The sequence below is a fragment of the Gorilla gorilla genome, chromosome 19, assembly GCF_029281585.2.
Source record: "Gorilla gorilla gorilla isolate KB3781 chromosome 19, NHGRI_mGorGor1-v2.1_pri, whole genome shotgun sequence".
NCBI classification, from domain to species: domain Eukaryota; kingdom Metazoa; phylum Chordata; class Mammalia; order Primates; family Hominidae; genus Gorilla; species Gorilla gorilla.
This window is the reverse complement of record NC_073243.2, coordinates 18831501-18854886: the sequence shown is the minus strand read 5'-3', so window position 1 is coordinate 18854886 and position 23386 is coordinate 18831501. Positions and strand designations below refer to the sequence as shown.

The 23386-nt window shown below is 48.9% G+C and overlaps 3 protein-coding genes across 3 annotated transcripts in view; 2 read left to right on the top strand and 1 right to left on the bottom strand.

Annotated features, from left to right (window-relative positions):
- The window catches only part of LOC101152981 (integrin alpha-E), a 33577-nt gene extending 30187 nt beyond the window's left edge, over window positions 1-3390 (top strand). The window contains exons 21-22 of the mRNA XM_063700901.1: window positions 641-773; window positions 3135-3390. Of these exons, the coding sequence (XP_063556971.1) occupies window positions 641-773; window positions 3135-3386 (385 nt within the window). The 3' untranslated portion in view covers window positions 3387-3390. The remainder of the gene's footprint in view (window positions 1-640; window positions 774-3134) is intronic.
- A 4317-nt stretch (window positions 3391-7707) lies between these two features.
- HASPIN (histone H3 associated protein kinase) lies at window positions 7708-11743 on the bottom strand. The gene has a single exon (XM_004058298.5). It carries the CDS (start codon window positions 11696-11698, stop codon window positions 9302-9304), a length of 2397 nt encoding a protein of 798 aa, XP_004058346.4. The 5' UTR covers window positions 11699-11743; the 3' UTR covers window positions 7708-9301.
- Window positions 11744-11772: 29 nt separating this feature from the next.
- Window positions 11773-21008, top strand: LOC129527998 (integrin alpha-E-like). Its single transcript, XM_055367168.2, has 5 exons — window positions 11773-11951; window positions 12256-12351; window positions 15235-15330; window positions 18834-18944; window positions 20694-21008. Exons 1-5 carry the CDS (start codon window positions 11799-11801, stop codon window positions 20787-20789), a joined length of 552 nt encoding a protein of 183 aa, XP_055223143.2. The 5' UTR covers window positions 11773-11798; the 3' UTR covers window positions 20790-21008.
- Window positions 21009-23386: the final 2378 nt, after the last annotated feature.

The window sequence follows — 23386 nt, the reverse complement described above, 5'->3', positions numbered from 1 at the left end:
ACCTGTAATCCCAGCACTGTGGGAGGCCAAGGCAGGTGGATCACTTGAGCCCAGGAGTTCAAGACCCGCCTCCACATGGCGAGACCCTGTCTCTACAAAAAATACAAAAATTAGCTGCACATTGGCCAGGCTGGGTGGCTCACGCCTGTAATCCCAGCACTTTGGGAGGCCGAGGCAGGCAGATCACCTGAGGCCAGGAGTTCGAGACCAGCCTGACCAACGTGGAGAAACCCCGTCCCTAATAAAAATACAAAATTAGCCAGGCATAGTGGCGCATGCCTGTAATCCCAGCTACTCAGGAGGCTGAGACAGGAGAATTGCTTGAACCTGGGAGGTGGAGGTTGCAGTGAGCCGAGATCGTGCCATTGCACTACAGCCTGGGCAACAAGAACGAAACTCCGTCTCAAAAAAATAAAAATAAGAAAAATATTAGCTGGGCATGGTGGTAAACACCTGTAGTCCCAGCTACTCGGGAGGCTGAGGTGGGAGGATCACTTGAACCCAGGAAGTGGAGGCTGCGGTGAGCTGTGATCATTGTGCCACAGCACCACGCTCTAGCCTCGGTGAATGTCCTATTGTATTGCATTGAGGTTTTTACAGATGAAATAAACTGTAACATTTTTATCTGTACCCTGTGCAGGCAGGAGTTGGTGGTAGGTCTCACAAAGGAGCTGACCCTGAACATTAACCTAACTAACTCCGGGGAAGATTCCTACATGACAAGCATGGCCTTGAATTACCCCAGAAACCTGCAGTTGAAGAGGATGCAAAAGGTGACTGTGATGGCGGCTGTGGAAACAGGTCCCTCATGCCCCTCCCTCGCTGCATGCCTGCTTTTCCGTGGTGACCCCCTCACTGGCACCCCTGCCTCCAGCCTCCTCCTGGTCCAACCAACAGATGGTTAATAACTAGATAAATCCCCGCCAGTCCGGCTCCATGCCTCCCGAGGCACCATATTCTGCTGCAGTACCACCCTCCCTATGTGCAGCCTTTCTTCACCAGGGTTCTGAGAGAGAAGTGAGTCTAATGCCCTAAGACACTGAGAAAGTAAAAATTAGCTTAGACTGGGAAAGTGAAAATCTGCCCTGCCATTCCCAAGGCTGGATACAGACACAGATACTAGGAAACAGTCTGTTTCCCGAGGACACCCTGTGGCTGACAAGTATCACCGCACTGAGAAATTTTATTCTCTAAAATCACAGATCAGAAAACTTTGGGCCGGGAACGGTGGCTCACGCCTGTAATCCCAGCACTTTGGGAGGCTGAGACGGGCGGATCACGAGGTCAGGAGATCGAGACCATCCTGGCTAACACAGTGAAACCCCGTCTCTACTAAAAATACAAAAAATTAGCTGGGCACGATGGCGGGCGCCTGTAGTCCCAGCTACTGGGGAGATTGAGGCAGGAGAATGGCGTGAACCCGGGAGGCGGAGCTTGCAGTGAGCCGAGATCGCGCCACTGCACTCCAGCCTGGGCGACAGAGCAAGAGTCTGTCTCAAAAAAAAAAAAGAAAGAAAGAAAGAAAACTTTGCTGTTTGAAGTAGTTACGTCAGTAATTATGAACCCCTATCCCTCTTGCCTGGAGAGTGTAAGTCATTTTGACCAAGAGAAGAGTCTGTTTCCACCTGAGGTAGAGAGCTTCAGATACAGCGTCTGTCAACTTTCTACTCTCTATTAATGGTTTCCAAGGAAGCGGGCCCTGGGTCTGATTCGCAGGCTGGCCTGCTGTTGACTGACTCCTTGACACACAGCCCTGCTTGAGCATCAAAACATGACTTTATTTACATTTCATCTGAACTCCACCCTTCCCTGGAGTCCTTTAATAACCGCCTTTTCCATTGTTCAGTGATACACACAATAGTGTAGTTTTTGGCTGGGTGCAGTGGCCCACGCCTGTAATCCCAGCACTTTGGGAGGCCGAGGCGGGCAGATCACCTGAGATCAGGAGTTCGAGACCAGCCTGGCCAACATGGCAAAACCCTGTCTCTACTAAAAATACAAAAATTAGCCAGGTGTGGTGATGGGCACCTGTAATCCCAGCTACTCGGGAGGCTGAGGCACGAGAATCACTTGAACCCGGAGGTGGAGATTGGAGTGAGCTGAGATTGCGCCACTTCACTCGAGCCTGGGCGACAGAGCAGGACTCTGTCTCAAAAACAAACAAACAAACAAACAAAACCAAAGTGTAGTTTTCCTCATTGCAGTGAGTCAATAAATTTGAATTTGTTGGACTGTAGATTTGTCCCCAGTCATCTTAGGCTATTTGGGCTAGGACAGTATCCATTATATGAATGAAGCAATCTCCTAGGCCGGGCACAGTGGCTCACGCCTGTAATCCCATCATTTTGGGAGGCTGAAGTGGGTGGATCACTTGAGGTCAGGAGTTCGAGACCAGCCTGGCTAACATGGTGAAACCCTGTTTCTATTAAAAATACAAAAAATTAGCCGGGCGTGGTGGTGGGCACCTATAATCCCAGCTACTTGGGAGACTGAGGCAGGAGAATTGCTTGAACCCGGGAGGTGGAGGTTGCAGTGAGCCGAGATCGCGCCACTTCACTCCAGCCTGGGCGAAAGAGCGAAACTCCATCTCAAAAAAACAAAAACAAAAGCAAAAACAATCTCCTAGGCATCTAGAGGGGAACTAGGGATGGACCATCCCTGGGAGAATTAAGAAAACTCAATGCAGTCATCACCTGCCCCTCGGGGGTCCGGGTGGGGAACCCTGGTGGCTACGTGGCAGTGCTGGTGTGTGCCGGCCTTCCAGCCAGGCTGTGGGTTATATTTGCATCAGTCCATGGCCCAGCTCAAATGCCTCCTTCCCCAGGAAGACCTTACGAATTCCTCCGAGTTGGAATTCATATTTCTCCACTGCTGTTCTCTGCAGCTCCCTCACAGAAGCACCCCTTCGACCTTGTATTTAAATTCCTCGGGGATCTACTGCTGACCCTGCCTGTCCGGCTTGTGAGGAAGACAGGGACCAAGTGGACTTTATTTCTTTAGCTCCTGGCAGGGTGTCTGACAGGCAGAAAAATTAGTGAATGTCTGCTGAAGTGCTGTGAGGAAACCACGTTTTTGTTTTGTTTTGTTTTGTTTTGTTTGGCTCTTTAAGAGAATGTCATCTGCTCTGTTAACAGCCTCCCTCTCCAAACATTCAGTGTGATGACCCTCAGCCGGTTGCTTCTGTCCTGATCATGAACTGCAGGATTGGTCACCCCGTCCTCAAGAGGTCATCTGTGAGTCGGTTTGGACTGATTCGCTCTTCTCACCACCCTGCAGTTGGCGTCTTCTGCATCTTAGTCTCATTTGAATCTCTCGGTTCCAGCTTTGCGCTTCGCTTGACTGCAGTGTGTCCTCAGCAGTGCTTACAGTGGCTAAGCTGGCTCTGAAAGTAGCGGGTGAGGGGACGAGAGCTTTCCAGTACACAGCCCTAGATGAACTGCCTGCTCACCTCTGTGAAGCAGAGTGAAGTTGTGGGTAGTATGGAGGGCGTGTCAGACAAAAAGTTTTTTTGTTTGTTTGTTTGTTTGTTTTTGAGATGGAGTTTCATTCTGTCACCCAGGCTGGAGTGCAGTGGCACGGTCTCAGCTCACTGCAACCTCCGCCTCCCGGGTTCAAGTGATTCTCCTTCCTCAGCCTCCTGAGTAGCTGGGATTACAGGCATGCAGCACTACACCCGGCTAATTTTTAAAATATTTTTGGTAGAGATGGGGTTTCACCATGTTGGCCAGGCTGGTCTCAAACTCCTGTCCTCAAGTGATCCACCTGCCTCGACCTCCCAAAGTGCTGGGATGACAGGCATGAGCCACCATGCCCGGCCAAGACGAAAAGTTATTAACCCTGAGCTGTCCCTTGTCATCTCTGTGCTGTGGGAAATCTCTGAAGTGGCTTCTTCACCTGTAAAAGGGGAATGAGGCTGCCTGCCTTGCTTACTCCATATTTGTATTTGAGGCTTAAATGAAATAACGGGGCCGGGCGCGGTGGCTCATGCCTGTAATCCCAGCACTTTGGGAGACCGAGGTGGGTGGATCATTTGAGGTCAGGAGTTCGAGACCAGCCTGGCCAACATGGGGAAACCCCGTCTCTACTAAGAATACAAAAATTAGCTGGGCGTGGTGGTGCGTGCCTGTAATCCCAGCTACTTGGGAGGCTGAGGCAGGAGAATTGCTTGAACCCGGGAGGCAGAGGTTGCAGTGAGCCGAGATCACACCATTGCACTCCATCCTGGGTGACAGAGCGAGACTCCCTCTCAAAAAAAAAAGAAAAAAAAAAAGGAAGGGAAAGGAAACATGCTGTGTTAGAAAAATGTGAGGAATGTGAAAATCTGAGGAATCGTCTCCTAGGTCTGTTCCACGAGTAGCTAGCGGTCTGAATTTTGAGTGGCGTAGAGAGAATCAACTGACCATTTTTCCCCCTTTAAAATAGGCTCATGTTTCAGTCATTTGGCAGCTAGAGGAGAATGCCTTTCCAAACAGGACAGCAGACATCACTGTGACTGTCACCAAGTAAGTACTGCCTGGGTCACAGCAGAGTCAGGCTATGACCCCGGAAGACATCTCCCTGCCACATGCACGCTGTGAGAGGAACGGCCCCCTTACAGCCCAGGGAGAAAGGAAACCCCAGTGAGCCCACAGAAGGCATCTGTTTCCCTGCAGGGACTCGACTTTCTCTTCTTGTTACCAGAGATAATGAAAATGTTCTTTTGTTCACACACAAAGGAAAACTGTGATACAGCCTGGTGGAATGAGCCCTGGAGTTCTGGTTCTCGTTCACTCAGCTTTGGAATAGCTTGGGATAGCTCTGTTATCTGCAAGACCTCTATGTTGGGGCGTAAGGTGGGGAACGCTGCTGGGAAGAGTTCTCAAAGGGAGGTGATTCTGCCCACCAGAGGCTGTGCCTGTTTTGATTGCCATGACTTGGGGAGGGGAGTGTTCAGTAGCACATCTGGTGGGTAGAGGCCAGGAATACTGCCAAACATCATGCAGAGCAGTACAGGACAGCCCCCACCACCAAGAGCTAACTGGCCCAAAACGTCAATAGTGTGGAGGCTGAGAAGCCCTTTTAAAGTCAGTATTCTTCTATGTGTGATCTTCTAGAGACAATTCTGAACTCCAGTTGCTTATCTCTGAAAGCCTTTTATTTATTTATTTATTTATTTATTTATTTATTTATTTTTTGAGACAGAGTCTCACTCTGTCGCCCAGGCTGGAGTGCTGTGGCGTGATCTCGGCTCACTGCAACCTCTGCCTCCCGGTTCAAGCAATTCTCTGCCTCAGCCTCCCGAGTAGCTGGGATTACAGGCGCCCGCCACCACACCCGGCTAATTTTTGTAGTTTTAGTAGAGATGGGGTTTCACCATCTTGGCCAAGCTGGTCTTGAACTCCTGACCTCGTGATCCACCAGCCTTGGCCTCCCAAAGTACTGGGATTACAGGTACGAGCCACCGCGCCCAGCCTCTGAGAGCCTTTTCTTGTCTGACTCCCAGTGACCATGGGGAGCCAGGTGCAGAAGCACCTGTTCTGCAGTGAGAACACATGGACACAGGGAGGGGAACAGCACACACTGGGGCCTGTGGGAGGGGCAGGGTTGGGGAGGGCTTCAGGAATAATAGCTAATGCGTGTTGGGCTTAGTAACTAGGTGCTGGGTTGACAGCTGCAGCAAAGCACCATGGCACACGTTCACCTATGTAACAAACCTGCACATCTGCACATGTACCCTGGAACTTAAAAAAATGGCCAGGCGCAGTGGCTCACGCCTGTAATCCCAGCACTTTGGGAGGCCAAGGCAGGCAGATCACTTGAGGTCAGGAGTTCGAGACCAGCCTGGCCAACATGGTGAAACCCCATCTCTACTAAAAATACAAAAATTAACTGGGTATGGTGGCACACGCCTGTAATTCCAGCTACTCAGGAGGCTGAGGCATGAGAATTGCTTGAACCCGGGGGGCGGAGGTTGCAGTGAGCTGAGACGGCAACACTGCACTCCTGCCTGGGCAACAGAGCGAGGCCCTTTTTAAGAAGCACTTGCTGTGTACAAAGCAGGTGTGCTATGAACTAACACTCTTATTCCTAGTTCCAATGAAAGACGGTCTTTGGTCAACGAGACCCACACCCTTCAATTCAGGCATGGCTTCGTTGCAGTTCTGTCCAAGTGAGTACTCCCAAGAGGCCAGCAGCGGTGTGACTCCATCGCCCAGGGGGCAGCTTTGGGCTCTCTCTCTTGTAGATGGAGCTGGTGGTCAGGATGAATGTGGACACTGTCCTTCTGAGAGGAGCCTGCTTAGAACCCAGGCTCTGATATTGATCTCTAGGGTGCTAACATTTGGGTCACAGAAACCCCACTGTGGTCATCAAAGGAGGTGTATTGCCAACTAGTCTTGCTACAAAAGGGAATTAATATGACGCTGTGGAGGGAAGAAGGCAGCTGTGGGACTGGGAAGTAAGGAGGGGATGAGTAAGGCCATTTGAGGGATAATTAGAAAATGAACCAGCCCAACGATACAGAATTCAAATATTCCACCTCACCCCAACTGCGCTACGACCACTTTATATTTTGACATTCAGCTTTTATTCCTTTTTTTTTTTTTTTAAACTGAGACGAAGTCTCACTCTGTCGCCCAGGCTGGAGTGCAGTGGTGCGATCTCGGCTCACTGCAACCTCTGCCGCCCAGGTTCAAGCGATTCTCCTGCCTCAGCCTCCCGAGTAGTTGAGACTACAGGTGGACACCACCAGGCCCAGCTAATTTTTAAAAAATTTTTAATAGAGACGGGGATTTCACCATGTTGGCCAGGCTGGTCTTGAACTCCTGGCCTCAGGTGATCCGCCTGCCTCGGCCTCCCAAAGTGCTGGGATGATAGGCATGAACCACTGCACCCGGCCTCATTCCTGGTAAAGGTCTGGTGCCCTCTGTCCTAATGTATTCAGTTGAAAGCAGTCGAGTTCATTCAAAAAGAGAAGGCCGGGTGCGGTGGCTCACGCCTGTCATCCCAGCACTTTGGGAGGCCGAGGTGGGTGGATCACCTGAGGTCAGGAGTTCAAGACCAGCCTGGCTAACATGGTGAAACCCCGTCTCTACTAAAAATATGAAAATTAGCCAGGTGTGGTGGCAGGCGCCTGTAATCTCAGCTACTTGGGGGCTTAGGCAGGAGAATCACTTAAACCCAGGAGGCAGAGGTTGCAGTGAGCTGAGATCGCACCACTGCACTCCAGCCTGGGCAACAGAGCAAGACTCCACCTCAAAAAAAAAAAAAAAAAAAGGGATAAGTGTAGTGGCTCATGCCTGTCATCCCAACACTTTCGCAGGCTGAGGTGGAGGATCACTTGAGCCTGGGAGGTTGAGGCTACACTGAGCCATGATTGTTCCACTGTGCTCTAGCCTGGGCAACAGAGTGAGACCCTGTCTCCAAAAAAGGGAGAAAGACTCCTCAAGGGCTGACGCATGTCCTCTCAATTGCAGACCATCCATAATGTACGTGAACACAGGCCAGGGGCTTTCTCACCACAAAGAATTCCTCTTCCATGTAAGTACTTATTATTGTAAAGCTGTAGATGGCAAAGCAATACCAGCTTTGATTTCCTACTCTGATTTTAATTTGCAGATACATGGGGAGAACCTCTTTGGAGTAGAATACCAGTTGCAAATTTGCGTCCCAACCAAATTACGAGGTCTCCAGGTTGTAGCAGTGAAGAAGCTGACGAGGACTCAGGTATTTAAAGGCAGTTCTTTATCACAGTCACACCTCCTTCCACAGTGACTACAGAGTCTCAAGTATAAAAACCAGAGTTCTAGAAACAGAGCGAAGACAAGTTAACCATGGGAAAAGATTAGGAGTAAATTCCCGAAGTCCTGTTCAGAAGGACTCTCAATCACTCAGCTCTTAAAGCAACCTGTCAGTTTTCCTCCCTTTGAGGAAAAATAAGCAAAAATTGGCCGGGTGCGGTGGCTCACACCTGTAATCCCAGCACTTTGGGAGGCCGAGGAGGGTGGATCACAAGGTCAGGAGATCGAGACCATCCTGGCTAACACGGTGAAACCCCGTCTCTACTAAAAATACAAAAAATTCTCCGGGCGTGGTGGCGGGCGCCTGTAGTCCCAGCTACTTGGGAGGCTGAGGCAGGAGAATGGTGTGAGCCCGGGAGGCGGAGCTTGCAGTGAGCCGAGATCCTGCCACTGCACTCCAGCCTGGGAGACAGAGTGAGACTCCATCTCAAAAAAAAAAAAAAGCAAAAATTAAAACCTTGTCAGTAGACAGAGACATTTTCCCTTTGAAAATTGATAAATTCTGCTTCTCTGTGTGAGTGATGTTACATGTGACATTTCTTACACTGCCCCCTATAAGTTGCTTACTAGCTTCCCTTCTTTTCCCCTGAGACTCTTTTTTGGTCTCTGCTTTGCCTCAGCCTCTTTGCTTTCAGTTGTCTCATCTGTAGTCTGGTTCCCAAAGCTAGCCTTGATACCTGAAGCAACAGGCTCTGCTCAGTATGAAGCTGAAGCCTGGACATTTTTTTTTTTTTCTGCTCAGACTACATAAGTGTTAAGGCTCAAAAAACGGAAAGGAATTTACAGAAAGGACTCTGCTGACAATTAGAAAGAGGGCTTATAGGTCAGGTGCCATGGCTCACTCCTGTAATCACCCAGCACTTTGGGATGCCGAGGTGGGTGGATCACAAGGTGAGGAGTTCGAGACCAGCCTGGCCAACATGGTGAAACCCCATCTCTACTAAAAAAATACAAACAATTAGCCGGGCATGGTGGTGTACGCCTGCAATCCCAGCTACTCGGGAGGCTGAGGTAGGAGAATTGCTTGAACCCGGGAGGCGGAGGTTGCAGTGAGCTGAGATCGCACCACTGCACTCTAGCCTGGGTGACAGAGCAAGACTCTGTCTCAATAAAATTAAAAAAAAAAAAAAAGAAAGAGGGTTTATAAATATAAACATTTGTTTTCACATGTAGTTTATTTATTTAAAAAAATAGAGACAGGGGTCTTGCTATGTTGACCAGGCTAGATATGAACTCTTGGGCTCAAGCGATCCTCCTGCCTCAGCCTCCCGAGTAGCTGGGACTACAGGCACACGCCACTGCGCCCGGCTAGTTTACTTCTTTCAGAACATTTGTTATCAGCAAATTTAAACATTTCAACAAATATTTCAGTTTCCATTTGGAAACAAAATTCTTGTTTGAAAAGCTGACTGGAAACCTGTGAGAATGGGAGTTCCACCCTCCTGTGGGGACGGAGGTTGAAACAGCACCAGAGGCTTCAAGACCAGTCTCCTCTCATTTCGGGGCAGTAAGATACATTTAGCTTACTTAAACAGACTGTGCTGGCAGAGCAAGTCAGTGGCAGAGCTGAAGTTCAGCATTGTCCTGTGGAACTCCCGGATTTTTCTCTTAATTTGCTTCATGGCAGGAGTGTTACATTTAGTCTTGAAGGTCATTTGTTTCAGCATCTTGTCTGTCAGGTAATGTAACCAGAGCACATTACTATAAGGGTGATATTCACCCCAGCGGTTGTTATTCTCCTTCTTCATGAGCCTATAGATGTCAAACTGGTAGTCACCGTCACCGGTAAACAGGTCCTCATCCATGGAAACGTCACAAAAAACCACAATCCCATCCCGTTCCAAGCGTGACAGGGTGTAGTCAATGATGCTCACTTGCACCCCACAGCTGGGGATAGTGCTGCTCTTCCCATTGAGGGTGTAGTGGAGTTTTTTGAGGCTGGTTTTCTTTAAGAGCACGTTCCCCCAGTGTAAGTCTCGGTGCTCAAAGCGCAGTGATGCCTCTGCCACTGCGAGGGAGGCTGTGAGCTGGTGTAGAATGCTCTTTGCAGTAGCCAAGGAAGACAACTTGGTTCTCATTTGCTCTAAGTCAATCCCTCCAAACTCAAATTCCAGCACAATGAAGAGCTGGTCGTCTTTAAAAAAATCAGGCCGGTCATTTGCAGAGCCTTTGGTTGAATTATAGTGATCCCAGGCTTTGAGGAGCAAGGGAGGGTAAGATCCCTGGACACAGTGCACTGAGTTCAGCCCGATAAAGCCTTCTGTGCGGTTGCACACTTCACCGGATAAGAGGCTCAACTCTTTGGAGATGATGATCTCTGGCAGGATTTCCTCAAAGGTTTTCTGATGGGATCCATTGACTAAATCTGGTCCTTCAATAGCAATGATTTTTATGGCTACGGGTGTGTGATCAGCAATTGTTTGAAACACTTCGCCAAACACCCCTTCCCCAATCTTCTCACAGCGTTGCAGTTTTTCTGTGGGAAGGCAATGGCTAAAGGGGACAGGACCCTTCTGACTGCATTCCCCATAAACCTTTTCAGCATCAGATGCCTTTTTGTTTGAAATACTTAGAGTGTTTAAGGGGCTTAGCAAATACATAGAGGAGGAGTGCCAAGAGGACGGAGCACCACTTGTTCTGTTCATGACAGGCCGGTTTGAACATTCTGATAGGAGGGATCCAGAGAGAGAAGTGGCAGTGGTATAGATGCTGCAGACCTCTGACACATCAGTCACAATTTTCTTCTTGTGGAAACTGAAGGAAGCCCTGGTTTTGGTCCAAAAGCAGGCATTCTGTAAAGGAGTCAGGTCCTGGGTGGGGAACGAATCTTTTCCCGGCTTTTGGCCCTTTTTAAAGCGGTGGGAATGGAGGAGAGAGGTTTCCGTTGCCTCCTGATGTTTGCTCTTCCGGCTTGATCTAGTTCTCTCCAGCCTGTCTATTCCCCTTGGCACAATGCGGCCCTTGGGAACACTGGCCTCCTGATGCTCTCTCCGGACGGCCTCTTGAAGCCCTCTCTCTTGACAAGAGTCCTGGCCTGTGGCCCTCCTCTTGCCTGTGCTTGACAGACCTGGACCCTCTGGTCCATTTCCCACCACCAGTTTCCTTTTACAGCAGGACTCTCTCATATTCTTCCCATCTGCCCGAAACTCAGAATCCTCAGGGGTTCCTGAGTTCGTACGGCCAAAGAGAACTGACCTGAGGCTGGCGCGGGTTTGGTGGACCATCCTGGTGTCCTTGGCTCCTCCTGTCGCTTCCTCCTGGGAGCAGGGGAGAGATGCTCGGTCCAGGGAGACTTCTGGGAGGTGGAGGCCGCTCGGGACGGCTGAGGCTGCAACCAGACAGGCGGAGGTGCCGATCGAGATGACACTGTCCCTTGGCGTTGGGGACCCGGGGCAGGGCGAGGCCAGAGAGCTGAACAGGGAGGCACTGATGCCCAGCTCGTCGCCGTCCCTGGGCTGGCCGCACACGCTGAGGTCCGGGCTGAGGCGGCCGGAGTCGCGGCTGGGGAAGGGCGGAAGTCGGAGCGGGCCGCAGGGTGTGCTGCACTTCTGCGGGGGCCGAGCTCGCAGCCCCAGGCGTCTTGGGGTCACGGTTAGGCTCGAGCGAGCTCGCAGCTTCCAGCGCTTTGGGGTCACGGTCAGGCTGGGCCGGTCCTTGGGCACTCGGCCGCCGGGACGCCTCCGCCGCCGCCCCACCGGGCTGCCGGGGAAGTCGGGGTCGTCGGGATCGTCAGGATCGTCGGACTGCGAGGGGTCGCCTATGCTGGCGTCGCTGCTGCCGCTGCTGTTGAAGAAACGCCTCCGGTCCTGCGGCGGGAACCACTGCGCGGCTTCCCGGCCCGGCCGCCGCTGTCTCCTGCCGTCCGCAGCCCCATATGTGCGGAAAAGCCGGCTCCCACGTCCCGGGAGCGAAGCCGCCATGGCCGGCGCCCGCCAAGACGTTCAAACGCAAACATCGCGAGACTTCCGTGCGACGCGGACGCGCCCGCCGGCCGCGGGGTCCTAGCTACCGCCTCTGCGCATGCGCACCTCGCCAGGGCTGGGGCCGGGCCGGGACGGGACAGAAAACCGGCGGCTTGGTTTGTTCAGCGGGTCGCGGTCATGGCTCTCGTTTCAGGCCTCTACGGTGTGCACCTGGAGTCAGCAGCGCGCTTGTGCGTACAGTTCGGTTCAGGTAAGCGCGGCCGTCCCGAGAGGCCAGGGGAGGGCGGAGGGCCTGAAGCGGGTGACACGAGAGGGCAGGAGACTGTTTGTCCTGGGTTACCCCCGCCGGCCAGTGCCGGGGGCTGCCGGGCCCTCCCTAGCTTCGTCCCTGGGTCTCAACTGCTCCCGCTGGAGCTTTGCTTGGGCCGAGGTAAGCGCTGAAATTGCTCACACCCTCTATTCTGGGACCTTACGATGCTGTGTGTCCGAAGTGTTAAAGATTTCAGACTTTCCGCACGGAAAGGAATTGTGTTCACTAGACCTTGCTTTTCCAGCATGTGGAAGAATGGCATTCAGTGAGCTGTGTCATCGCTTCAGATAAAGAAAATGTCACCGTGGCTGCAGAGATCTCCTTGGATCACTCTGAGGAGGTATTTGAGACTGAAATGCTCCAGATTTGATTATCCAGTTGCTCACGGGCATCGCCCCTAGAAGAGATAATAGCATCTTTGTATAACATGTCCATGTCCAAAATAGGTCTTTTGGTGCAAAAAACCAACCCTCTGTCCCAACCCGTTCCTTAGCTACCCTCAGGAGGGAGATATACTCCAGTTACAGTACAAGGAACTCTAGGGATTACCTGTGACTCCCCTTTCCTACATCCCCACGTCTATTCCAGCAGCAAGCCCTGCCATTTCAGGGCCAAAATATATCCTAAACCCATTCACTTCTCTCCATTTCCACTGCCGTTGTAATTCAAGCTACCCTTTCTTGCCAGGGCTGTTGCAATAACTTTCGGCCTGCCTTTCTTGCCTCTGCTTTTCCCACATTCTTTACAAATAATTCCCACGTAACAGCTATCCGTCTTCTAAGAGCAGACATTAGATTGTGTCACTCCCCTGCTTATTAAAAATAACAAACAAACAAACAAACAAACAAAACTGGTGCTTGAGCACACTTAGACTAAAATCCATACTTTTTTCATGGCCAGAGCAAGGCAGTACTTGATCTGGTCTCTGCTTAATTCTTCAACTTCATCTCCTAGTACTCGCCTTTCTCTCCCACTGCCCCTTTTATAATCGGGTTATTCTGTCCTATTCTTCTAGCTCGCCAGTACAGCATTATTCTGGCCACAAGACTTTGTACTTGCTGTTCCTTTGCTTGACACTGCTCTTCCTCTAGGTCCTCACGTAGGTGGTTTCTTCTTAAATTTAGCTCAGGTGTTCTTTTCTTTTTTTTTTTTAGATGGAGTCTTGCTCTGTCACCCGGGCTGGAGTGCAGTGGCATGATCTCTACTCACTGCAACCTCCACCTCCCGGGTTCAAGTGATTCTCCTGCCTCAGCCTCCCGAGTAGCTGGGATTACAGGCGCCGGCGACCACGCCCAGCTAATTTTTGTATTTTTAGTAGAGACGGGGTTTCACCATGTTGGCCAGGCTGGTCTCAAACTCCTGACCTCAGGTGATCGCCCGCCTCGGCCTCCCAAAGTGCTGGGATTACAGGCGTGAGCCACCGCGCCCGACCTAGGTGTTCTTTTCTTTTCTTTTCTTTTCTTTCTTTCAAGACGGAGTTTCGCTCTTGTTGTGCAATGGCATGATCTCGGCTCACTGCAACCTCCGCCTCCCGGGTTCAAGCGATTCTCCTGCCTCAGCCTCCCAAGTAGCTGGGATTACAGGTATGCGCCACCATACCCGGCTAATTTTGTATTTTTAGTAGAGATGGGGTTTCTCCATGTTGGTGAGGCTGGTCTTGAACTCCTGACCTCAGGTGATCCGCCCTCCTTGGCCTCCCAAAGTGCTGGGATTACAGGCATGAGCCACCACGCCCGGCTAATTTTGTATTTTTAGTAGAGATGGGGTTTCATCGTGTTGGTCAGGCTGGTCTTGAACTCCTGACCTCAGATGATCTACCCACCTCGGCCTCCCGAAGTGCTGGGATTACAGGCGTGAGCCACCACACCCGGCCACACGTGTTATTTTCTTAGAGAGGCCTTCCCTGATCACTTATTCTAAAGTGGGAACTAGTGATCAAGTGATCAAGTTTAATGTCTTACAGTGATCCAGGTGACATTTGTGAGGTCTCAGCTGAAGAAGTAGCAATGGGGGTGGAAAAGAAAGGGACAGATACAAGAAATAATTTTTAAAAAAAGAATTGTGAGTGTGGTGGCTCACATCTGTAGTCCCAACACTTTGGGAGGCTGAGGCGGGAGGATTGCTTGAGGCCAGGAGTTCAAGATCAGCCTGGGCAGCATAGTGAAACACCATTTCTTAAAAATAAATAAATAAATAAATTAGCCAGGCATGGTGGCTCATGCCTGTAGTCCCAGCTACTTGGGAGGCTGAGGCAGGAGTATCGTTTGAGCCCAGGAATTTGAAACTTCAGTGAGCTATGATTGAGCCACTCCATTCCACCCCGGGTAACAGAGTGAGACCTTGTCTCAAAAAAAAAAAAAAAAAATGAAAAATCTCTTACGTTAAATAAAATGAATAAGCTGGGTGTGGTGGCTCATGCCTGTAATCTCAGCACTGTGGGAGGCTAAGGTGGGTGGATTGCTTGAGCCCAGGAGTTTGAGAGCAGCCTGGGCAACATGGTAAAACCCCATCTCTACAAAAAATACAAAAATTAGCCCAGTGTGGTGGGGTGCACCTGTGGTCCCAGCTACTCGGGAGACTGAGGTGGGAGGATCACTTGAGCCTGGAAGGTTGAGGCTACAGTGACCCATGATCATGCCATTGCACTCCAGCATGGGTGACAGAGCGAGATCCTGTCTCAAAAATAAGTCAGTCAGTCAAGAACTGATTTTGGATGGCACAAGGGAAAAGAAGTTGAAGAAAAGGCCAGGCGCGGCAGCTCACGCCTGTAATCCCAGCACTTTGGGAGGCCGAGGTGGGTAGATCATCTGAGGTCAGGAGTTCGAGACAAGCCTGGCCAACATGGCAAAACCCCATCTCTACTAAAAATACAAAAGTTAGCCTGGCATGGTGGCACATGCCCATAATTCCAGCTACTCGGGTGGCTATGGCAGGAGAATCGCTTGAACCTGACGGGGTGGAGGTTGCAGTGAGCCGAGATCGCACCACTTCACTCCAGCCTGGGCGAAAGAGCGAAACTCCATCTCAAAAAAAAAAAAAAAGGAAGTTGAAGAATAACTGCAGATGTCTTGTTTGGGTAACTTTATGTAGTGTTGTGTACGTTAGGGCCATTAACTAAGCCCAGGAATACCTTTAAAGGGAAAGGTGGTGAAGGCTGTTCAAACACAGTGAGTTCATGTCTAAAATATGTTTTGTTTCCCTCATTCCTTTCTCCATCTTCTAGTTACTAAAAGATGTAACTGAACTGCAGATCCTTGGTGAAATATCTTTCAACAAATCTCTATATGAGGGACTGAATGCAGAGAACCACAGAACTAAGGTAATTCCTGGCTGGCTTCTGAGTAGTGCCCAAGGAAAATTGTGCCTAACCTTTGAGCACCTCCACAGACATTCTGTTGCCCTCTTCCTGTTTTCAGCCTCAACACTTCTGATCTTGGCTCTGCCATCGCTGCCTTTGTGACCTTTGAGTGAGTCAGCTTCTTATGAAATAAGGCAATTAAGAGGCCTAAGCTGAGGAGTTCTGAGTTGAAATAACTAGGCTGGAATCTGCAGTATATACTTTGATTTGAAAATGGATTCATTAAAAAAAAAAATTCCGCAGCTGGGCGCAGGTGGCTCACGCCTGTAATCCTAGCACTTTGGGAGGCCGAGACAGGTGGATCACTTGAGGTCAGGAGTTCAACACAAGCCTGGCCAACATGGAGAAACCGTGTCTCTACCAAAAAAAGAAAAATTAGCTGGACATGATGGTGGGTGCCTGTAATCCCACCTACTTGGGAGGCTGAGGCACGAGAATCGCTTGAATCTGGGAGGCAGAGGTTGCAGTGAGCCGAGATCACACCACTCCACTCCAGCCTCAGTGATAGAGCGAGACTCAGTCTCAAAAAATAAATAAATAAAAAATGAATTACCTAAGTGAGAAATTGTTTTTTGTATCCAGTAACTGTCTTAGTGTGCTGTATCAGTGTTTAGTTATAGTATTAAACAGTACTCAGGAATGCATAAATCTTTTATAAGATTTAGACTAGATACTGGAACTCTTGGAATTCTTTTTGCAAAAGTATGACTAGAAGTCAGACTGATGCCTGTGATTTGTGGACTGAATGCTTTGTGTGTTACCCTGTGTTTTCATTCTTGTTGACCCTTGCCTGGACATGGCTTTAGAGGTGATCTATCTGTGAGCTCTGAGCTCTTTAGTTAGGCATGATTCTCTACTAGAGGGAATGTCAGGAGAGTGATGCTGGATTGCTAAATATAAGGTCCTCTGTTTTCCTCCCTGGAGGGGGAGAAAGGAGCAATTCTCTAGACATGCCAATATAACATTTCCTTTTATTTTTAAGTAGTGTATTTCTTTTTCTTTTTCTTTTCTTTTTTTTTTTTTTGAGGAAGAATCTCACTCTGTCGCCCAGGCTGGAGTCCATTGGTGCCATCTCGGCTCACTGCAACCTCCACCTCCCCAGTTCAAGTGATTCTTCTTCCTCAGCCTCCCGAGTAGCTGGGATTACAGGTGCCCACCACCATGCCCGGCTAATTTATTTATTTTTTTAAATAGAGACAGGATTTCACCATGTTGGCCAGGCTGGTCTTGAACTTCTGACCTCAGGTGATCTGCCCGCCTTGACCTCCCAAAGTACTGGGATTACAGGCGTGAGCCACCATGCCCGGCTAAGTAGTGTATTTCTAATACAGAAAATAGAAGGAAATGGAAAATACAGAAAATGGAAGAAATAGAAGTGCCCCATTATTGCACTGCCCAGATTTTAACAAATAAAAGTAATAGCAAGAAAATCCAAGCCATACAGAGAATGGTACCAAATGAAAAATAATGGTTCCTTCATTTCTCCCTTCCCATGCCCCCGGCAGGGAGGAGTTACTATTAAGTTTCTTATGTGCACATTTTAAATTTGTATGTTTCCCCCTCTTACTTACTGATACTTTTATTTCTATAGCATGGATTCCCCAAAATTCCTTTCTTTAAATCCAATATCCTAAGCAAAGTATTAAGTAGTTCCTGACAATAAGCCCCTGACTTACAGTGACTCTATGAGTATAAACAAACTGTATCCAAATGCATTTCAGCCACAAGAACGGGAAAATCCAGCTCATGCAGCATAAGGGCATATGCTGTTTATCCAGTGAGGGAGGCCGGCCTGGGGCGATGGCCTGGCTTCTTTGGTCCTTGTACTCTGCCGTGTTGGGGACGCATTCCTTCATGGCCAGCACAAAGTTGCCACATCTCCAAATGCTGTATTTTCACATGGCAGGATACAAAACAGGAAGCAAGAAGTCAGTAGCAAAAGGATGTTGGATTTTTCTTCATGTGCCTTCCCTTTTCAGGGATGAAACAGTTTCCAAAAGCTCCCAGGAGACATCCTCTTACATCTTATTAGTGAGATCTGAATCTCATGTCAGTCACTGGCAAAGGAGAATAGCTGTGTCATGATCACCTGAGACCAACGATGATTCCTGAATAAAATCCGAAAGGAGAGAGGGGCCCCTGGGCAGGCCAGCATCCGTGTCTGCTGCAAACAGTAGTACCCGGTGCCCTGCTTCTCCCTTAACCTCTACCTGGGCATCTTCGGGGCACTTTTGGGAATCTGTGGGTTTAGAAGAAGGTAAAGGGAGGTGGCTTTGAGAAACAGGGACATTTCTTCTACTCAAATCTGGCCTGTTTCCCGAGTCACTTTGGGACTTCCTTTCACTTCCCAAACCCAGGGTCTTGAGTCCCCCTCCTTCTCCTGTAGAAGAATATTCCAGCCCTCTCTCTGTTCTTCCTCCCTCTTTGTTGCTATGGTACCTCCCTATTCTCAAAGCCTAGGATTTAACTCCTGTTTAGTTCAGCTACCTATGAGCTAAATAGGACTGGAAGGTCAACTTTAGGTCAACCAGCATTTATAACTTAATTGGAAGAGGCCTTAAAGGTAAGTTTGTCCAGCCCTTCACCCCGTACAGAAACCTCTCCAAAGCACCCCTGACCTTGGTGCTTAAACATACACGTGAAGGGTTGCTCTGGGCAGGCAGAGAAGTCTTGTTGGCTCTCTGGCCCCACCTAAGTCCTGGGAACTTCCTCTGGCCACAACTTGGAAGGGCCATACCTGGGTCTCAGGAAGCACATCTCCTGAACTTTCTAGCTGAGCCCTGCCAGAAGAGAGATTAGACTCCCGAAATTGGGAGAGCCTTTGGAAAACAAAACCTGAGGATGACTTCTAATAGCTGAGCTCTGCAAGTAGTACACATGGATATAATTTTGCATTTATTATGTCCCTTAGGTAATACACACTTTTTAGTCTGGTGAGGGGAAGACCAGTACTTTTGTCATATTTTATGTGGGGAAAGTGTATTACCAAAGCCTTTAGGGATCTGTGCAAGATCAAAAAGAGCCATCAGAACGGAGTTGGAAAGGACTTGGAGATCATTTAAAGGAAGTCATCATTTTAAAGAGAATAGGCATGGGGCTCAGGGACATTGAGCAGTGTAGCGGCGTGACAGCCTCACAGTCCTGTGTTGAGACCGGATCCGTGGGACCCTCTTTCAAGCTGTCAGAGCATCTTTAACAGAAGGTCATAATCTCCTGACAGACCTAGCCCTTTCTAGATAAGGGGCCAGAATAGTTTCTTACGAAGTATTTGGGTGATTGGATAGTTTTAGATGATCTAAAATGCTGCATCAGGGAATATCTAGCTTTTTGCTTTACTGTCATCAGCTTTGATCAATACACGGGTTGTTGCCAAGTCCTCGTATTTTGCTCCTTAAAATAACATGTAGGATTTTTTCCTCGTTTGCTTCACCTGATTTATTGGGCAATCTCTTTGTCTTGTCTAGATCACTGTCGTCTTCCTGAAAGATGAGAAGTACCATTCTTTGCCTATCATCATTAAAGGCAGCGTTGGTGGACTTCTGGTGTTGATCGTGATTCTGGTCATCCTGTTCAAGGTCAGTTCTACTCATGGCATCACGGTGAGGGAAGACTGGGCTCTAGTTTTGGGCACAGAACTCCTTAGGACAGCCAACCTCTGACTTAGAGCAGCTGCCCTGGCCTCGTGGCCACTTTTTTCTCCTCCTTCAACTGCACACCCCCATTTAGACAAATGAGTAAAAACAGTATCTGTCTGAAAAGAGAAAACTCTAATTGAGTAATAAAGAGTGATTTTATATATATTTCTTTGGTACCTCCCTATTCTCAAGGCCCAGAACTTACTACTGTTATGTTCGGTTACCTGTGAGTTCAATAGGGCCTGGAAGGTCAACCCTAGGCCAGCATTTATAACTTACTTGGAAGAGGCCTTAACGGTAAGGCCTTAAAACAGATGTGACTGTTGTTCCCCTATTGAAATCTTTTCCTTGCCTTCCCCTGTCTTAATGTGCAAACTCTTCTACTGCTGTTTAAGATCCTCTCCTCTCTGTCCGCTACCCCTCTCTGCCCCTAAGTGTTGATTTTTTTCCTTTTTTTTTTTGAGACGGAGTTCCACTCTTTCGCCCAGGCTGGAGTGCGGTGGTGCGATCTTGGCTCCCTGCAACCTTCCTGTCCCCCCGCCCTGACCCCGGGTTCAAGAGATTCTCCTGCCTCAGCCTCCTGAGTAGCTGGGATTACAGGAATGTGCCACCATGCCTGGCTAATTGTTTTGTATTTTTAGTAGAGACGGGGTTTCACCATATTGGCCAGGCTGGTCTCAAACTCCTGACCTTGTGATCCTCCCGCCTCGGCCTCCCAAAGTTCTGGGATTACAGGCATGAACCACCACTCCCAGCCTCTTTTTTTAAAATAAAAACCAGGGTCTTTGTCCCCCAAGCTGGAGCTCAGTGGCACAGTTAAGGGCTCACTGCAGCCTCGCACTCCTAGGCTCAGGTGATCCTCCCATCTTAGTCTCCTGAGTAACTGGGACTGTTACTCAGGTGCATGCCACCACACCCAGCTAATTTTTTAATTTTAATTTTGTGGAGATGAGGTCTCCCTATATTGCCCAGGCTGGTCTCAAACTCCGGGGCTCGAGCGATCTTCTCATCTTGGCCTCCCGAAGTGGTGGGGTTACAGGCATAAGCACCTGACCTTGCTTTTTTCTCCCAACAAGTCAAACTATTCCCTAAATAGGTTCGTGCCTCTGCATACGCGTAGGCTGCTTTTCTTGTCAAGAATGCCCTCCATGACTGCTCACTTTACTCACTGTCTTCCCTGAAAGCGGTCTAGAGACTCCTGAGTCCTCTGTGCTGGCTTGTGTGTGTTTGCTGTGAGCTCCCTTCTAGAAACCCTTCCAAATGGCAGTCATCACACTGTATTGTAATTATCACTTTTTCCTACTAGATGATGAGCTTGATGTAGGAAGCTGTACTTGATCTCCTTCTATCTTCAGCATCGTAGGCTATACTGAGTATTTTTGCATAAATAAGATTAGATCCAGTACAGCCGAAATTATCATGCTTTGCAAAATAAGTTAAAAAGGTTCAACTGCTCGGGAGAGCAGGGTTCAGAGGAAGGTGGAGTCAGTTCTGATTGAGGGATGAGCACCAGAGGTCTTGAAGGATTGGACTCTCCAGGAGAGATTCAGAGGAAGGTAGGAGAAGGGAGTAGTAAGTATGAGAAGCAGAGGAATATAGGGGCTATTTAGGCAACAGCCAGAATGCCGGTTTTCTGAAACAGATGGCTATCTTTGGCCTGTAACTGGACTTTTCCTTCCTTTGTTTCAGTGTGGCTTTTTTAAAAGAAAATATCAACAACTGAACTTGGAGAGCATCAGGAAGGCCCAGCTGAAATCAGAGAATCTGCTTGAAGAAGAGAATTAGGACCTGCTATCCACTGGGAGAGGCTATCAGCCAGTCCTGGGACTTGGAGACCCAGCATCCTTTGCATTACTTTTTCCTTCAGGATGATCTAGAGCAGCATGGAGCTGTTGGTAGAATATTAGTTTTTAACCATACATTGTCCCAGAAGTGTCTGTGCATTGTGCAAAAAGTAAACTTAGGAAACATTTGGTATTAAATAAATTTACACTTTTCTTTGCAGTAGCGCCTTTAATCTGGAAATACAGTATTACTTAGGATTTGCAGTACATTTTGCCTGATAGGGCAAGTTTTCATTCTTATTTTTAAAAAATGATAGATTGTGGCCGGGCATGATGGCTCACGCCTGTAATCCCAGCACTTTGGGAGGCTGAGGCAGGCAGATCACGAGGTCAAGAGATCGAGACCATCCTGGCCAACATGGTGAAACCCCGTCTCTACTAAAAATACAAAAATTAGCTGGGCGTGGTGGCATATGCCCGTAGTCCCAGCTACTCGGGAGGCTGAGGCAGGAGAATCATTTGAACCTGGGAGGCGGAGGTTGCAGTGAGCCAAGATCGTGCCACTGCACACCAGCCTGGCAACAGAGTGAGACTCCATCTCAAAAAGAAAAAAACAAAATAGGTGGGGCGCGGTGGCTCACGCCTGTAATCCCAGCACTCTGAGAGGCTGAGGCGGGTGGATCACGAGGTCAGGAGATGGAGACCATCCTGGCTAACACAGTGAAACCCCATCTCTACTAAAAATAAAAAAAATTAGCCGGGCGCGGTGGCGGGTGCCTGTAGTCCCAGCTACTCGGGAGGCTGAGGCAGGAGAATGGCGTGAAACCGGGAGGCAGAGCTTGCAGTGAGCCAAGATCACACCATTGCACTCCAGCCTGGGCAAAAGAGCAAGACTCTGTCTCAAAAAAAAATTATCGATTGTATCCTTTCAGATAATTCTTAAGTATCAATTTTTCAGATTTCCAGAAGAAACTCTTTGGGGTTTTAATTTAAACATACAGGTTAAGTTTGGGAGCATTGATATCTTTATAGATTTCCTTTCTACTCTGCTTGCTGCGATTTATTTTTTATTTTTTATTTTACTTTATTTTTTTTTTGAGACAGAGTTTTCCTCTTACTGCCCAGACTGGTGTGCAATGGTGTGATCTTGGCTCACCGCAACCTCCGCCTCCCGGGTTCAAGTGATTCTCCTGCCTCAGCCTCCTGAGTAACTGGGATTACAGGCATGCGCCACCACGCCCAGCTAATTATGTATTTTTAGTAGAGATGGGGTTTCTCCATGTTGGTCAGGCTGGTCTCAAACTCCTGACTTCAGGTGATCCACCTGCCTCAGCCTCCCAAAGTGCTGGGATTACAGGCGTGAGCCACCGCGCCTGGCCATGCTGAGATTTTTAAAAACACTCTGCAGCAAGGTTTTATAATTTTCTTCAAACGGGTCTTAATTTATAAAGACTTACTTCCAGCTGTATTTTTATTTATTTATTTTGGGGGGGTCTCACTGTGTCCCCCAGGCTGGAGGGCAGTGATGCGGTCATAGGTCACTGCAGCCTTGAACTTTTGGGTTCAAGCTGTCCTCTGCCTCAGCCTCTTGCGTAGCTGGGACTACAGCTGCAAGCCACTATGCCCGGCTCATTTTTTAATTTTTCTTTTGTAGAGATGGGATCTAGGTATGTTGACCAAGCAGATTTCAAACTCCTGGCTTCAAGTGATCCTCCTGCCTTAGCCTCTGAAAGTGTTGGGGTGTGAGCAACTGTGCCTGACCTGTTATGCTTTTGTTGCTACTGTGTGAAAATACCGTTTTTTCCCCCTGACTGTTTAGAGTTTGCACTTAGAACAGTGGTGGTTTTGAATGTTTATCTTATCTGGCCATTTTACTGAACTGTGGTTTTGTTTTTTTGGAGACGGAGCCTCACTCTGTCGCCCACGCTGGAGTGCAGTGGTGTGATCTCTGCTCACTGCAACCTCCGCCTCCCGGGTTCAAGCAATTCTCCTGCCTCACCCTCCCGAGTAGCTGGGACTACAGGGACCCGCCACCATGCCCGGCTAATTTTTGCACTTTTAGTAGAGACGGGGTTTCACCATGTTAGGCTGGTCTCGAACTCCGGACCTCAGGTGATCCACCCGCCTCAGGCTCCCAAAGTGCTGGGATTACAGGCGTGAGCCACATCCGGGCCCGGCCAAACTGTTTTTAAATCACTCTTTAGTTGATTCTTTGGGATTTTTCTAAGGAGACAATTCTATTTGCAAATAATGGCAATTTGGAGTCTTTCTGATATTTCTACTTTTGGCTACCCTTACTTCTTTGACTAGGACGTGGAGATCTCTGAGAAGTAAACCGTGTGCCTGGTTGTAATGGGAGGGCTTTTCTGGCCCTCCTCTGCCTGCCTCACACCTGCCTGTTATCCCAGCCCTGGCTGCTCTGCCTTTGGGTAGTTTCTAGGGCTTGGTTGGAGCAGCCCATTCACCTCTCATGGAGCCCCGTACCTTGCCAGTGTTACATCACTAGGCTGTTGGGCACGATCTGCTTCCCTGTTGATCTGATTCCATCATCTTCATTTCATTCAGAAATCCCTGTGTGCTATCGGTCACTTGATTATA

Coding starts and splice junctions, on each gene's coding strand:
- LOC129527998 (XM_055367168.2), top strand. CDS start 11,799: ATGCGCACCTCGCCAGGGCTGGGGCCGGGCCGGGACGGGACAGAAAAC. Junction 15,331..18,833: donor CAGAGAACCACAGAACTAAG/GTAATTCCTGGC, acceptor TGTCTTGTCTAG/ATCACTGTCGTCTTCCTGAA. Junction 18,945..20,693: donor TTCTGGTCATCCTGTTCAAG/GTCAGTTCTACT, acceptor CCTTTGTTTCAG/TGTGGCTTTTTTAAAAGAAA.
- HASPIN (XM_004058298.5), bottom strand. CDS start 11,698: ATGGCGGCTTCGCTCCCGGGACGTGGGAGCCGGCTTTTCCGCACATAT.